A 14,437-nucleotide genomic window follows, 5' to 3' on the forward strand; every position below is an offset into this window, starting at 1 on the left:
GTTCAATTCCGGTCAAGGGCATGTATCTTGGTTGCGGGCACATCTCCAGTGGGAGATGTACAGGAGGCAGCTGATCAATGTTTCTCTCCCATCGATGTTTCTAACTCTCTATCCCTTTCCCATCCTCTCTGTAAAAAAATCAATAAAATATATTTTAAAAAAGAGAGAGAGAGAGACAGAGAGAGAAAGGGACCCATTGGAAGCTCCTTTCCCTGACTTCCCTTTGCTTTGTGTTTGTGACGTGTGCCCAGATGTGTGGACTGCCTACGTGCAGGCCTTAGTCCCCGGATAGAGGGCTGCAGACTCGGGCTCAGCGAGCCCAACCGCCTTCTGTCCTCTGCACACCACACTGTCCTGAGATCACATAGACTCAGTGTCGACAAGACCCAGGTAGTCTGCAACATCTGTGCCGTGGGGAGGCGTGGGTTCCAAGCAGATCTGCCCTTCCCCTCTCCGTAGGTGCTGTCCTCGCCATGACTTGCACGAGAGCTTACGTAGGCAGGGGGAAAGGGAGGAGGAAGAATCGGAGTTTCTAAGCCACGTCAGTGTGTGACCACATCATGTCCTTCTGGTGGGGCGATGCTGAGGGAACGTTACAGAATCAAGCATCCCATCCCCAGAGCTATAAAATTAATAATGGAGCCAGGGCTCCCCGTACAAAAACATTTCTGTCTCCACCAACATGCATCTTCCTGACAGCCGAGGAGGATGGAGGGCCTTTGCTAATAGTTCCCAGACCCACACCTCCGGGACCTGCAGGAAGGGTGCGCTCTCTGTGGATGGGCCTGTGTCTGTGGACATTCCTGCCCCTCCAGGCTGACAGGAGCCCATATGTTGACCATTAGGGTGTAAAGCAACATTCACTTAAGCCCGTCATCCAATAGGCTGTTTCTCCTCTGGTTGACTTACACGTTGTCATTAATGACACAGATTTATTGAGGGAAGAAAAGAATGTTAAAGAGCAAATGTTGGAGACCGCACATTCATCTACTCACAAGGCTTACCCTTCCCGGCATTAAAAACTGCCAAGTACAGCTAGCAAAGGCTATGTCTCCGCTTATCTCAGATGATTTCACTTAATGTTTGCATAATAACTAGGAAAAGTTTGACCGCACAGGAAAGCACGTCCCATTAAATTAGCAAATGCCACTGTGAGATTGAAGTTGTTGAGGCCAGACCCTGCCAGGCTCTCCACAGCAGCACTCACTAGCCCACCCGCGTTACTTCCCACTGCCCCACCTGTGTCCTCTCACCAGGCCATCTTCTCACCGTTCACCAGAGCGACTCTCTGACACCACAGACCTGCCGACTGTTTGTAAGAGTTACTCTCATCTGCTGCTCCAGACTCTCCTCTGCTTCCTTTAGAATGAAAATCTTCCCCTCCTTTGAGATTCAGGCCCTTCATAGAGCTCTCCCTGACGGCTCCACACTCAGCTGACCTCCTGAGTCCTCTAACGCATGCCACGCAAAGGAGCTCATATGCTGTTTCGAAATGTTTTATCATTTCTCATTCATCTTGTTTCCCCAAGGTCAGGGGTTAGGTCTTATATTTCTTCTATATATTGCATAGTGGTCAGGTGGCCGACATATATTTCCTGATTTTTTAAGCATTAAATTTAAAACAATTTAAAAAATTAAAATCAGCTTTCCCTTGCCAAATCAGGGCACACTTCTCCAGGGAGCAGCAACCCAGTCCTCAGGCACAATGGTGAGAGTGGACTAGCTAACGGGTTATTTCTATTCAAATGGTCTCACTTGATAGATAGAGAACATACACAAAAAGTGTGGCACATTTGTAAATGATAGGTTTTAAAATGACAACTTAGAGTCTGCGGCATCAAGGTTCTGTTATTGCAAACAGTAAAATGCCCCGGTCAGGGGCATGTGCCTGGGTTGCGGGCACATCACCAGTAGGAGATGTGCAGGAGGCGGCTGATCGATGTTTCTCTCTCATCCATGTTTCTGACTCTCTATCTCTCTCCCTTCCTCTCTGTAAAAAATCAATAAAATATGTATATTTAAAAAAATATGCATTTTAAAAGAAGAGATTTACCACACAAGCACAAGATGGGTTTTAAGGGGAAAGTTTAGACGAATTAAGCAAATACATTATTTTAAAGTACTTTAACATCATTCTTTTGTCTGCAACACATTAATGAGGTCACTAGAAATGAATTTTTCTGTTTCTAAAAGAAAGAATGTATATTTGGTAAATTCTTTGTTGTGAGTAGCTGAAAGTATATGTCAAAGGAAGAAAATGAAATTTTCATTTATCTTTTTCTAAAATTTTCGTTTGTTTTGAAAGAAATAAGTTTTTTGTTTTTAAATTTTCACAAATTGAATCTGTCAATTAATTCAAATTAGGGCACTTTTTAACATATCCCCAAAATACAGAAATTCTAGCGAGCCTGTATTCTGAAAAGTATCGCAGATTTACTGGTCATGCGTATAACAAAACAGAATTGGATGGAAATATTTTTGCTTATGCTAACAATACAATCAAATGAACTACCCAGTAATCGCACTGATAATAATAAATGAAAAAAGCTCCTCTCCCCCAAAGAGAAAAAGAATTGAATATTTATTGGCAGCTAAAAGCAATAGATATAGACTGCCGCTGCATTTGGGACTTTCTACTTTATCCAGGGAAATGGGCAGCCAACAACAGCTTCAGCTCTGTAAATGCTCCACTCATGCACTTGAATATGAGGAAAAACTCCATTTAACGCTTAACTTAAGCTTAAATAGGAATTTTCATAAAGCTGTATATTACAAAGCAATCAGTGATGAGTGAAGATGTGCTTACTCAAAGCAATCAAGTTGTGCCTGTAGAAAAAATCAAGTTAGCTTTAAGCTATGCCACTGTATCAACAGAACTAAGAATTCAGTTGCCATTTTGATCAATGTACTTTATGTCATTTCTATCTTGCCATTCAACTCAATTCAACACATGTTTAATGGTAGGTGCTGGGGGTCCAGTGGTGAGCAGATAAATATAGTTCTTGTCGTCATGAAATCAGAGTCCAGTGGGACAGGCAGGTTAACAAAAAAACATTTAAACAAATGAATTAAAACGTGTGGCACGTGCTATGAATGAAAGAACAAGTAGAGAAGCAGACAGATCCTGGAAACAGTCTAGGAGGAGAGGGAAATGAGAAAGTGGTTAACAACGGACTTGCTTGACCAAGGAGCGGATAGTTGTGCCATTTTCTGTGAAGAGGAACCTGAGGAAAACAAGTTCTGGGAGTGGGAAAAACCAAGAATTCAGTTGTGACCAGAAGCAGGTTGATAGAAATGTGATCAAGCTGAGGGGAACTGTTAAGAATGGAATTGGATACAAGAAGAGGAGAGAGGACAGAGAGGAAGACTGAAATAGCAGCGAAATGGAGGAGACCACCCGGGAAGAAAAAGCAGAGAGAAGAGGGTGGGTCTGAGTCCTGCAGATGCTCAGACTTTATTGACTGATTGATTGAATGTATGGGGATGACATTGGTTAACAAAATTATATAGGTTTCAGGTACACAATTCTATAATACATCATCTGTATATTGTATTGCGTGTTCACCATCCCAGATCTTCAGAATTTAGAAGTAGAAGAGGAGAAACTAGCAATTGAACTTGAGGAAAGCTAATTGTTAGGGCAGGAGGAAAATCGGGGGAATGGGGTGTTTTAGCATATAGAAGGGGCTCAATAAATATGTGTTCTATGAAAACTGAGGAACTTAAGATATACTGGTGGCACTTAAGATGTACTTAAGTTGATCAAACTTAATATATTAACTGTGCATTTAATATCAAAACAAGGCCCACCCATTGCTATTTGCTCTCATGTTGTTTGTTCCCTTGTTTTTAATCGGGTCACAGTCACAGCGTTTAGAGGTTCTGCAGACCTGGCCACACCAAAGGGCACGTCTAGAACACCAATCTCTGTAAACCACCATTGGCATTGTGTTTCCGTGGGTTCTAAGCTGTTGGCCAAATATGATTTATGTGAGGAAAACCCTCGATACCTGAACACTTCTCCCATTCACAGCCTACAGCTGTCAGCCAGGTACCGGGCTTTTAGTGGGCTAACCAGTTACACAACCGCAGGCTCCGTTTGTTTTTTGAACTTGACTGGAGAAGGGTGGAGGGCTGCTTCCTTCCTCTGGCTGATGAGGAGACCTCCCGGTGACCTCCCGCCCAGGTCAGGGCTTGTATATCATAACCAGTGAAAGTGGCCAGTGATTAGGTGCAGACGCTACTCTGCAAGGATAGCAGCATTCCTTCGTGAGAGATGAACCTATCTCTGACTTAAGAGCTTCTTTGATTTATGGACGCCTGGGGCAATAACTGGAGCAGATAACACAGAACTGCCAGCATACCCATCTCAGAAGCCCAGCGTGCAGACCTAGCCTCCCGTATGGCCTGCAGAATGTCACATGCGCAGCCTCACACGGCTGTCCATGCTCTTCATATCAAGGGGAGTATTTATAGTCGAACATCAGAGCACTTGTTTTCAGTTGAAGACTCAGGGAAAAGGTCTCTTACTGTTGTTGCCATAAGAATATCTTCCTTAATCGATTTTTGAGCTGATCATTTCTTAGGAATTACTAACAATATTACCATTCTTCAAAAGTTGAAGGGCTTGTAATTGACAGGGCAGTCAAGGCAACCTGGGCCAAGTGTGGGTGGAGTTGAGCCCAACCACTTTCCCCGCCCCCCCACCCCCGCCTTTGTAGGCACCTCATTCCATGATGTCCCCAGGTCCTCATGCTGCCTCTTTATTAGACAGATCTCCCCCCCACCCCCACCCCAAAATTCAGGAAGTAAAATGGTGGAGTAAGGGGAGTATGGATTTCTGTTTTGATTTTTATTAATTCGTTTTGTTTACCATTATAGGTCACAAACTCTTGGGCAAGTTACGTGGCTTTTCAGAGCCTCCGTTTCCTTTTCTATAAATAGAGAGAACTGCCATGAAGATTCAGAGAAAATGCTCACAAGGTATGTAGCTCAGGGTCTGACTCTGAGTAGGAATCCACCCAGCATCCCCCTCCCTTCCCCACCTGGGGTCTGCATCTGTCTGCACCCAGGAATACCTCAGGGTCTTGACTCACCCTTCTGTAATTCTCGTCGAAATTTGTCCTGGTATCATTATGTCAGGACTTCACTGCAAGGCTGACTTGATAACCTCTGTCAAACTGATTCCAGGGAAAGCTGTGAAGGCTGAAACCATTTTAACGTGCTTACTCACAGTAAAGAGGGTTTCTGAAAATGCAGAGTCTGGAGGTGAAAGAACACGCTCTGACACTGGGCAAGCCAGGGTGGGGGCTATTTTTTGGGGGGGTGACATTTATCTAGAGATCCTCAAATAAAAAACCTTTTCCTTCTTTGTCTTGCAAATAAGAGAATTCCCTTCCCCGGCCCCCAATCATGTCTCCCTGGATTTCTTCTTACCTAATAATTATGGAAAAATCAGGAGTCATGGATTACCTAAACTACTTGCTGTGTTTAAATTCGAAATGCTTATGGAATGTCAGGAACAATGTCCTGAGATGTTAGTTCAATATTATCTCTGGAAAGGACCTCACTTTGGAAAATGGTGGACTAGACTGTGGACTTGATCCACTCCACAAGCCACAATGACAAAACAAGCCGACTCACTTCAGGCAACTCATGAGTTAATCTGAACAGGAAACGGGTGCTAACCAACAAGAGGAAAGGCATTCAGTTCCAAGTATCTATTACTTGACCATCTTCAACCTGCTCACCACCATTGCGTTCCCTGTGCTGGCGAGTAGAAGGTGCCCGATAAGTTGAATATTAAATGTAATATTTAATTGTTACATTTATTAAATGTAACATTTATTATAAATACATTTAATATTACAAATATTAAATGTATTTGTAATGATATTACAAAGAGCAAAATAAAACAATATGACCACAAGCAAACAGATTGGGTGGTATGCGGTGTACTCTAGGGGAAGGGTATGTTAGTTTTAATAGAGAAAATTTTTTTAAAGTCTATGTATACTTTGATTGATTTAAAGTTTACAGCAAACTTCTGACTAATTTGGAAGTTCCCTTTACCAGAAAACAGGCTGTCCCTAACGTAGTAAGAGTCTAGTGAAGGGAAGGGTCCCTTGGGGGTGTGCTCACTCTGTGACACGTGCATGCTGCAAGGATCTTAGCCTTGACCCCAAACCTTCTTTCATGATGAGAGAACAGAGCTCAGAGGGGGAATGCCAATGTGAGTTAGATGACGGAATCCCCCTTCTCCCAGGTCTCAGATTCTGTCACACCTCCCTGCCTCTACAAAGAGAAGTTAGGAGCCACGCCAGGATGATCCTGAACCACACACTTCCATGACTGTTTTGACTGACTTGCTCGGATGCACACTATGGCGAGGATAAAGCCTCGTCTTTGGAAAGCCACAGATCACACAGACAGGTGCAAGTCCCTTAGCAGCTGTGTGGGTTGAATCAAGCTTTCTAACGGGAAATCTGCATCTTATACATGTGGCTATTTGTACATGACTCCAAATATGAAAAGTATTTGATCTGTACTTTTGCTTGCATGATGTCAAACACCCCGAATCACCAAAGCAATCATTGGGAATTACAATCAAGAGAATTACAGCCCTAGCCTGCTTGGTTCAATGAATAGAGCACTGGCCTGCGGACTGAAGGGTCCTGGGTTGGATTCTGGTCAAGGACACATGCCTGGGTTGCAGGCTCAATTCCCAGTAGGGGGTGTGCAGGAGGCAGCCAATCAATGATTCTCTCTCATCATTGATGTTTCCATCTCTCTCACCCTCTCCCTTCCTCTCTGAAATAAATAAAAAATATATTTTTAAAAAAAGGAAAAAAGAAAATTACAAATAAATATTGCAAGGTTTGCATGGATGACTTTGGCATTTTCTTAGGTTCAGCTCAAAAGGCATTGAGTACAGTTCAGGTAACTTATGAATAATCTAGGAATGTTACTGGAATTCTGATCTAGTACATTGGAACTAACTACTTAAAAAACACACAACTGTAACAGGGTGGCTCCTGATTAATCAACACCAACCGTTCACATATTTGCAAGTCAGCTAAGCTAAAATGAGTTTAGGGAGAAGTAAATGAAGAGAATGAATAAGTTATATCGCTTCCCTCAGAAAGTCACACTGCGGCAGTATGCTCTGTGGCTGGCACATCTGGAGGCAGAGTAACATGATTACAAGAATGAATGAATTCAGGTGCAGATCCCTGCTCTGCCTGCCTCTTACCAACTGAGGGTCCTTGGGCAAAATCCATAACCTGTCTGTCAGAGCCTCAGTCTCCTCTCCCATAAAATGGGATAATAACATGCCCACCTTACAGACTTCCCATGAGAGTCAAGGAGAGAATGTAGACCAAGCCCTAACACATGGCAGGTGCTGCGGATGTGTTTGCTATTTTAGGATCAAGAAACAGAACTGTGTTCTAATATAGGGAGTAGAAAAAGCAACGTGTGCAAGAATAACAGTGTCCTGAAGTTGCCCAATCTTCTTGTGAGGAAGAGAAAGTAAGGTCTTTGTCACTGAATATCCAGGAGGCAGTTAAGCGATCATCAAGCATAACTGTTTACTTTACTGTGCAAACTGCTTCAATCAAAACAAAACAAAACAAAATAGAAACGAAGTCCCAGGGAAGCAGGCTCTCTTACTTTTGAAATGAGGTTTTTGCTTCACAAGGCCTGTTCATGTGCACGCCCTCGGAGACAGGTAGGGACAAGTTATAGTGTCAGGGTCAAGAGCACAGGCCATGGAGTCAGCCAGCCAGACATCTCTCCCCTCCAAGACCAATGAGGTCCTGAGCTGGTCCTTCACTTTTCTCACGTGTACAATGGGAACGATGACATCTAGGGCTGCTTATCTGACTAAAACATAAGCTGAGAATTTGGCTCTTGGTTGATCAACCAGAAGCCACCCTCTTCTTCCTTCTTCCTTCTCCCCCCCCCCCCATCCCCCCCCCAGGAAACCAGTTCCAATGCGCTGATGTCATAGGGTGGCTCAAAGGATGAAATAAAACTACATGTGCAATGATCTTAGTCCAGAACCTGGCACACAGGAGTCAATGGGTAGTTCCTAAAATGATCCTGATATCATTATCCCCAGGGTCTGCCCCAGGACCCTGAGATTAAGCAGCTACTTAACAACAGAGAAGGACCCAAACCTCTGGGACAATCTGTATCGAAGCACAGGTTTCATGGGTATTCTGCTCAAACTGTGGCACAGCAGGAAGGAAGACTTGCTAGAGGTCCTCAAGCGTGTCAGGAATGCTGCAGGGCACAGCAGCGGGCCCTCCGCTTGGTAGCCATTAATTCAGAGACTGCATGTATGAACCTGCTCAAGTGCTGCAAAGAGCTAGCTCATCAACCAGGAAGGAAATGCAACCTCTCAGGTCAAAGAAGAGGCCTGGACTTCTGGTGACATTCCCTGGTCATCGTGCTTCTTGGTCAGTCTAAGGTGCTGGCGGCCGTCTGCACTGTTTTACTGGCTCCTTTGCAATTACTTTGGAATGAAAAACAAACTGGGAATTGACATTCAAGGATGTTTTTCTGATCATGGGTTCCCTACTAAGTCTCAGAAGTTGGCTTGAGCCAAAGTTGGCTGTGGGCTCCCTATCACATCCTGTCCACTTGTACTCGTTCTTATTTTGTACCAGATTCTTTGCAAAGACTGTGCTAAGCCTGGAGTTCAGTGTGGACCAGGAGGGGTGAGAAGTGGGCACAGCGCACTTGCAAAACACACCAGGGGGCAGCTGTGCTGGGGCTGACGGAGCTGCTCCTGAGTGGGTTCAAAGAGAAAAGGTGCTGTGTGCAAGGGGAGGTGTGGCCTCAGTAGCCGAAGTGCCTCTTACACAGCCCTCATCCATCGCCCACCGGCAGCCAAGCCAGTGGGCTGAATTCCTTCTCTAGTATTTGGCAACTTCTGAGCATAGTGGAAAGCGCAAAGGAGTGTGAAGTACAGCAGATTTCAAAAACGGGCAAACTTGAAAGCCCTGGGACCCAGAGGTCGGATTTGCAAAGGGGAATACCCACTGCAAAGCTATCCTCCTCCCAGGAAAGGCGCTGGGATGCTATACATAGTGCGGGTTAATCCGCCAACTCCAGTTTTGTCCAGGCGGGAGAATTTTCCTAATCTGCATATTTTAACTTTTTTTAAAGGTGTATTTTATTGATTTCAGAGAGGAAAGAAGAGGGAGAGGGAGAGGGAGAGAGGGAATCATCAATGATGAGAGAGAATCATTGATTGGCGGCCTTCTGCATACCCCCCACTGGGGATCAAGCCTGAAATCTGGGCATGGGCCCTTGACCAGAATCGAACCTGGGACCCTTCAGTCTGCAGGCCGATGCTCTATCCACTGAGCCAAACCAGCTGGGGCCGTATTTTGACTTTTTGCCACAAACATTCTTGTTGGGTTCCCATTTCTGTAGCATCTTAGGAGAGCTCTTTGTGCACTTTAAATGTGAATGATAAGAACATGAGCTTTTCGCCTGAAGGCAGCAGCTGCACTCACAGGACTGGGGAGCTGAAAACACAGAACTGCCTTTACCTGGGCAGTGCTGACCGCTGGAGAATTATGTGCAGTGAGTAAAGTGTTCTCAACTTACCTGCATCTCGGTCCCTGATACAGTAGTCTGGAGAATTCTCAAAATACACGAGGTCATTTTTCGTTGGCTTCTTAAACCTCTTGTTAGCCACAGTGAAGCCAGTGCCGTCCTGGTTCATGACCACCTGGATGGCCCCGTTGTACTTCTTCCACAGGTAGTCGCCCGTCCTCCTGAAGTCGGCCATGGCCAGCCAGCACGTCCTCAGCGTGCAGGAACCGCTCACGCCGTGGCACTTGCACTCTTGCTTCAAGAACCGCTTCACAGCCTGTGGGGAAAGACAGGCTGTCCAATGGAAGTGGACTCACGTGCGTGACATGTGCTACAACTTCCCAAACAACAAGAAGTGACTGCAGACACAGGATCCCGGGGTTAGGACGGGGAGATGTCTGTGGTCACTTGCTGGTCACATCAGCCACACTGCACTGACCGCATAGCATGCAGGGAGGTGGGGAGGGGGAAGCATGGCCTGGCTCTGAGCCCCATTAGGCTACCTGTATATCAAAAACTGCATGCATTTGAATTTAATAGGGAACGGGGCCAGTTTGAAGAGTAAGGCAATGAATTAGAGGATTCTGTAAATAAATATAGCTGTATTCTATTTAAAAATGTATGCTATTATACAAATTTGGTGGACAAACTAATTGCTAAGTCCGCATCATTTACTAAACCGATACTAGCGATTGCTACTGTTTATGGGTGCTCTGCGTGTTCCAGGCACTGAGCTAAGGCAGCGGTTCTCAACCTGTGGGCCGCGACCCCTTTGGCGGTCGAACGACCCTTTCACAGGGGTCGCCTAAGACCATCCTGCATATCAGATATTTACATGACGATTCATAACAGTAGCGACATTACAGTTATGAAATAGCAATAAAAATAATTTTATGGTTGGGTCACAACATGAGGAACTGTATTTAAAGGGCCAGAAGGTTGGGAACCACTGCGCTAAGGCCTTCTACACTCTATCTCAGTGACCTTGATCTTCACAACAATCCTACGCTACCTACTGTCCTTATTTTTCACACCTTAGGAGGGGAAGCTCCTGGACAGGTGGGAGCAGAGGGGGCAGAGTTGGGGAGCCAAGATGGCCCTCCTAGGGTTATGTCTGTGGCCAAGACCTGCCCATCCAGGGCACCCAGTGAGCCTCATACCAAACACCCAGATATAAAGATATGAGGGTGAGGGCATATGGGGGAGTTGGAGTTCCAGAAAAGTTCATTCTGACATCCTTAAAAAACGCCCAGGTCTTTGTGACCTGGCGTACCAAACTAAAGCCATTCCTCCTTTTCAAAGTCTCTGTCCTGGCCTCCAACGCTGCCTTGTGACAACAAGGACAGATTCCAGATGTCACAGGGCTCCATCTGTCTGCTATGACGAGCTAAGGAGGGAAACACCTCGGTGACGAGCCCAAACTGGGAGGGTGCGAGTGGTTTAACAGCCATTCATTCTTGGCTCCTTCAGCTCCAGAATGATTTTGACACATTTCCAAGCATGTGAATAAATTGGGACTGACTTCCTGGAATGAAGAACATTCCTGCACACTTGGTTTTAACTAGAGCCTTGGTCAGCAACTAAGTCTGTGGAACAGACAAACCAGGTTGGAGCACCAGGAGTAAGTCACCTGGGGTGAGGCCCTGGGAGGTAACCTGGGATATTGGTATCTGTGTGTGTTTGGGGGGCGAGGGGGGAAGGGGATAAAGGAAGGTTGAGCATGAGTGCTTCAGGGAGCCTCCCACTCATTCTCACACCCACACTGGTATAACGATATTATGCCAGAATCTCAGGAAGTAGGCAAAGCAGGCGTACAGCTACACCTCCAAGTTCTTAGAAATAGTGTTCTCAACGTGTTACACTAAGAATCTTGTTCAGAGTACCAGCTTGGTAAATGTCATCAAGGGTTCCCTGCCCCTCTGTCTATACTCCCACACCAGATACCCTCCGTCTTGGGGATCCAAATTGAGGAGGGGGACTGTGAGCAGGCTGCTTTCTCCCCCTCTGCTCTACGATTGAGTCAAGGACGAAAGCCACGGTTCTGTGAGATCTCCAAGGCTGATCACCTCATAGCCCTTCTTCTTGTCATATTGCTTTGAGTATCTGATGGGGACAGGCCCTAATTGTCAGTTGTGATCTCTCTCGAGCTTGGGAATTGATTATGAATGCTCATTCTTCGTAGCTTTTTTCTTTTAAAGCTGAGTTATTTACTCATAAGTTAATACTCCTAACTTTAAAATGATCGGATAGCCCTGGCCGGTGTAGCTCAGTTGGTTGGGTGTCATCCTGTACACTAAAAGGTCACCAGTTCCTTCCTGCTCAGGACACACATGCCCAGGTTGTGGGTCCGATCTCCAGTCAGGGTCCACGTGGGAGGCAACCCATCAATGTTTTCCTCTCTCTCTCTCTCTCTCTCTCTCTCTCTCCCTTTCCTTTCCTCTCTCTCTAAAATGAATAAAAAACATTTTTAAAAACAAGACATAGCACTGCCCTTCCTTTGTAATACTAAGTTCCCAGGTTGCAAACTTCAAAGTTGCTATTTTTATATGTTTCATTGGATGGTTTACATATTAATTTAAGATTGGATCTTAAAGATACACTTTATGAATCCTTAAAAATACATGTGGCGGTGGCACACACTGTTGATCATCACTCACTGTTGAGTGGAAATAGCCGCTGCCCACCTCCTTCCTCAGTTTTGTTAGGTGTTGGGCATGCTTCAGAGGTAGCCAGGTCTCTCTCTGACCCCAGAGCAGATCAAATCAATAAGGGGAATTTCATGGTCCTGCCACTGACTCTCTCCCAGCAGAGGGCATGGGACGATTCCATTGGGGCCAATGTAATGTCAGGAGTAGTCTGCCAGGGACTTGTAAGAAAGGTTTCTTCACTCTAGCAAACATTTAAAATCTTAATATAAATGGCACCGTGCTTTTCTCAAGTTTTGAATTATGCATACTCTGCTTCCCTCCATTCTTTTGAATAAGTCAGGAATTGATGGGATAATATTACAGACCTATTATAATAGGGAAAAAGAGGGAGAGGAATATGGGGGAGTACACTGCATCTTCCAGTCATCAAATATCTATTAACCAGCCATTCACAGAAGAAACACAGAGTACTAACAAAAAGATGCTTAACTTCGCTAGTAATTAGAGAAATGCAAACTGAAACAATGCAAGATTAGCAGATTAGCGTAGAGTAAAAAGATTGACTATAAGAATGTTGGTACGAGTATGGGAAAGGAGATACTTCAACAAACTCTTGGTGGGAGAGTGAACTGCTGTGCCATTTAAATGGAGAGCATTTTTGCAACACTGTAAAAATTTTTGATCTACATATCCTTTAACCTTGGTGACTGCACTTTGGAAATATTTGCACAACTTCTGAGGAATTTACACCCACGTGAAATGTTCACTGCAGCATAATTAGCAATAGCAAAATATTAGGAAAAAAACCCAAATGACATCAATAGGAAAATACGGTTGAGCACTCTATGGTGTCTGCGTAGCAATGCAATATTATGTGGTCCTGGGAGAGGTCCTTATTGCAGCCATAAAGGGAAGTCAAGTGATAGAAGCACAATGCAGAACAATACATGTGGCCTGGTCCGCGTCTTGCAGGCCTGCCTATGTGTACGTGCACAAAGAAGAAAGGGAGAGAGTGTTCTTTTACAGTCGGGCTGCAGTCTGAGGGGCTGCATGGTCTGGAAAAAGAGGGAAAAACAAAAAGTCCAACTATCTGCACAGTAAAATATATACAGGAATGTGGGGCTTGCTTCCTGGCACCTGCAGAGCGCAGAGCCCGCGTTCTCCTTCGGCTGCACATTGGAATCAGCTGGGATGTTCCTAGCGCACACAGCTGCCTCTCCCTGGACGGAATACATTAGGAACTGGACTTGGGGGCGGGGCGGCCTTGCGGGTACTTCGGCTCTCAGGTGCATTTTTTCTTCTTAGTTGTATTGTTGAAAGTATTACAGAGTCGCTGTTTTTCCCTCCAATGACACCGCCCCCACCCCCATCCCTCCTTAGCTCCCCGCACCAACCCCGCTCCCGCCCTCCCCCTCCCAGCCTCCTCAGGTGCTTCTCATATGCAGCCAGGACTGGCTCCTCCACACCCAGGCACGCTGCTGCGGAGGGGAGCAGGCCCGCGCCCCGGTTCCAGCCCACGGAGGGCCCCCACCGAGGGCCGCAGCAGGTGAGCCACGCCCGTGGACCGGCGGCATGACGGTTCTGGGCACGGGGACATCTGACTATTGGATTAGAAGTTCTGTCCGACCCTAGGTCTCCTGGAGAAAAAATAGCGACACGCAACAACGTGCCCTAGTGCGCTTTGAGGAAATGAAAGATGGGGGCCGTCCAGCGGAGGAAAAGCCAGCGCTTTTAGAGGAGCAACTGGCAGAGGAGGTTCCGGTCTGAAAGGGTGCACCACCCTCACCCCAGGGGTCTCCGAGGCACGGGGTGAGGGGCTGGTGGGCCTCCACACAGGCCTTGGTGGAGCAGCCGCACACATTTTATTTGCTCTGCAAAGAAAGTGCTGAGCAAAGAAGAACCTGGGGACATCCCAGGGGCTGCCAGTCTAGGAATTCTTGGGTTTGTTTTAGTTGTTACTTTCAAATTCTTAAATTAAGGAAATATGTGCACATGATTTTAAAAAACTCAAGTAGTCTAGGGATTCCAAGATGGTGGAGGATTAAGTGGAAGCTACGCTGACACTCTCCCAGGACCAATTGCAACTAAAATATAGAAAAATCATCCTAAATAACCAACTGAAGACTAGCTGGAGAGAAGCCGTATCACCAGGGATGTAAAAGCAGAGGCCACATGGAGAT

General features: G+C 45.7%; 1 protein-coding gene across 1 annotated transcript in view; it reads right to left on the reverse strand.

Moving 5' to 3' along the window:
• Nucleotides 1-14,437, reverse strand: part of WNT2 (Wnt family member 2) — a 58,658-nt gene that overhangs the window by 11,096 nt on the left and 33,125 nt on the right. The window contains exon 4 of the mRNA XM_070423773.1: nt 9,622-9,886. Coding sequence (XP_070279874.1) covers nt 9,622-9,886 — 265 coding nt within the window. The remainder of the gene's footprint in view (nt 1-9,621; nt 9,887-14,437) is intronic.

This window comes from Myotis yumanensis, unplaced genomic scaffold, assembly GCF_028538775.1.
Source record: "Myotis yumanensis isolate MYYU_CA2020_CCGP unplaced genomic scaffold, mMyoYum1.0.hap1 SCAF_9, whole genome shotgun sequence".
Classification (NCBI taxonomy): Eukaryota; Metazoa; Chordata; class Mammalia; order Chiroptera; family Vespertilionidae; genus Myotis; species Myotis yumanensis.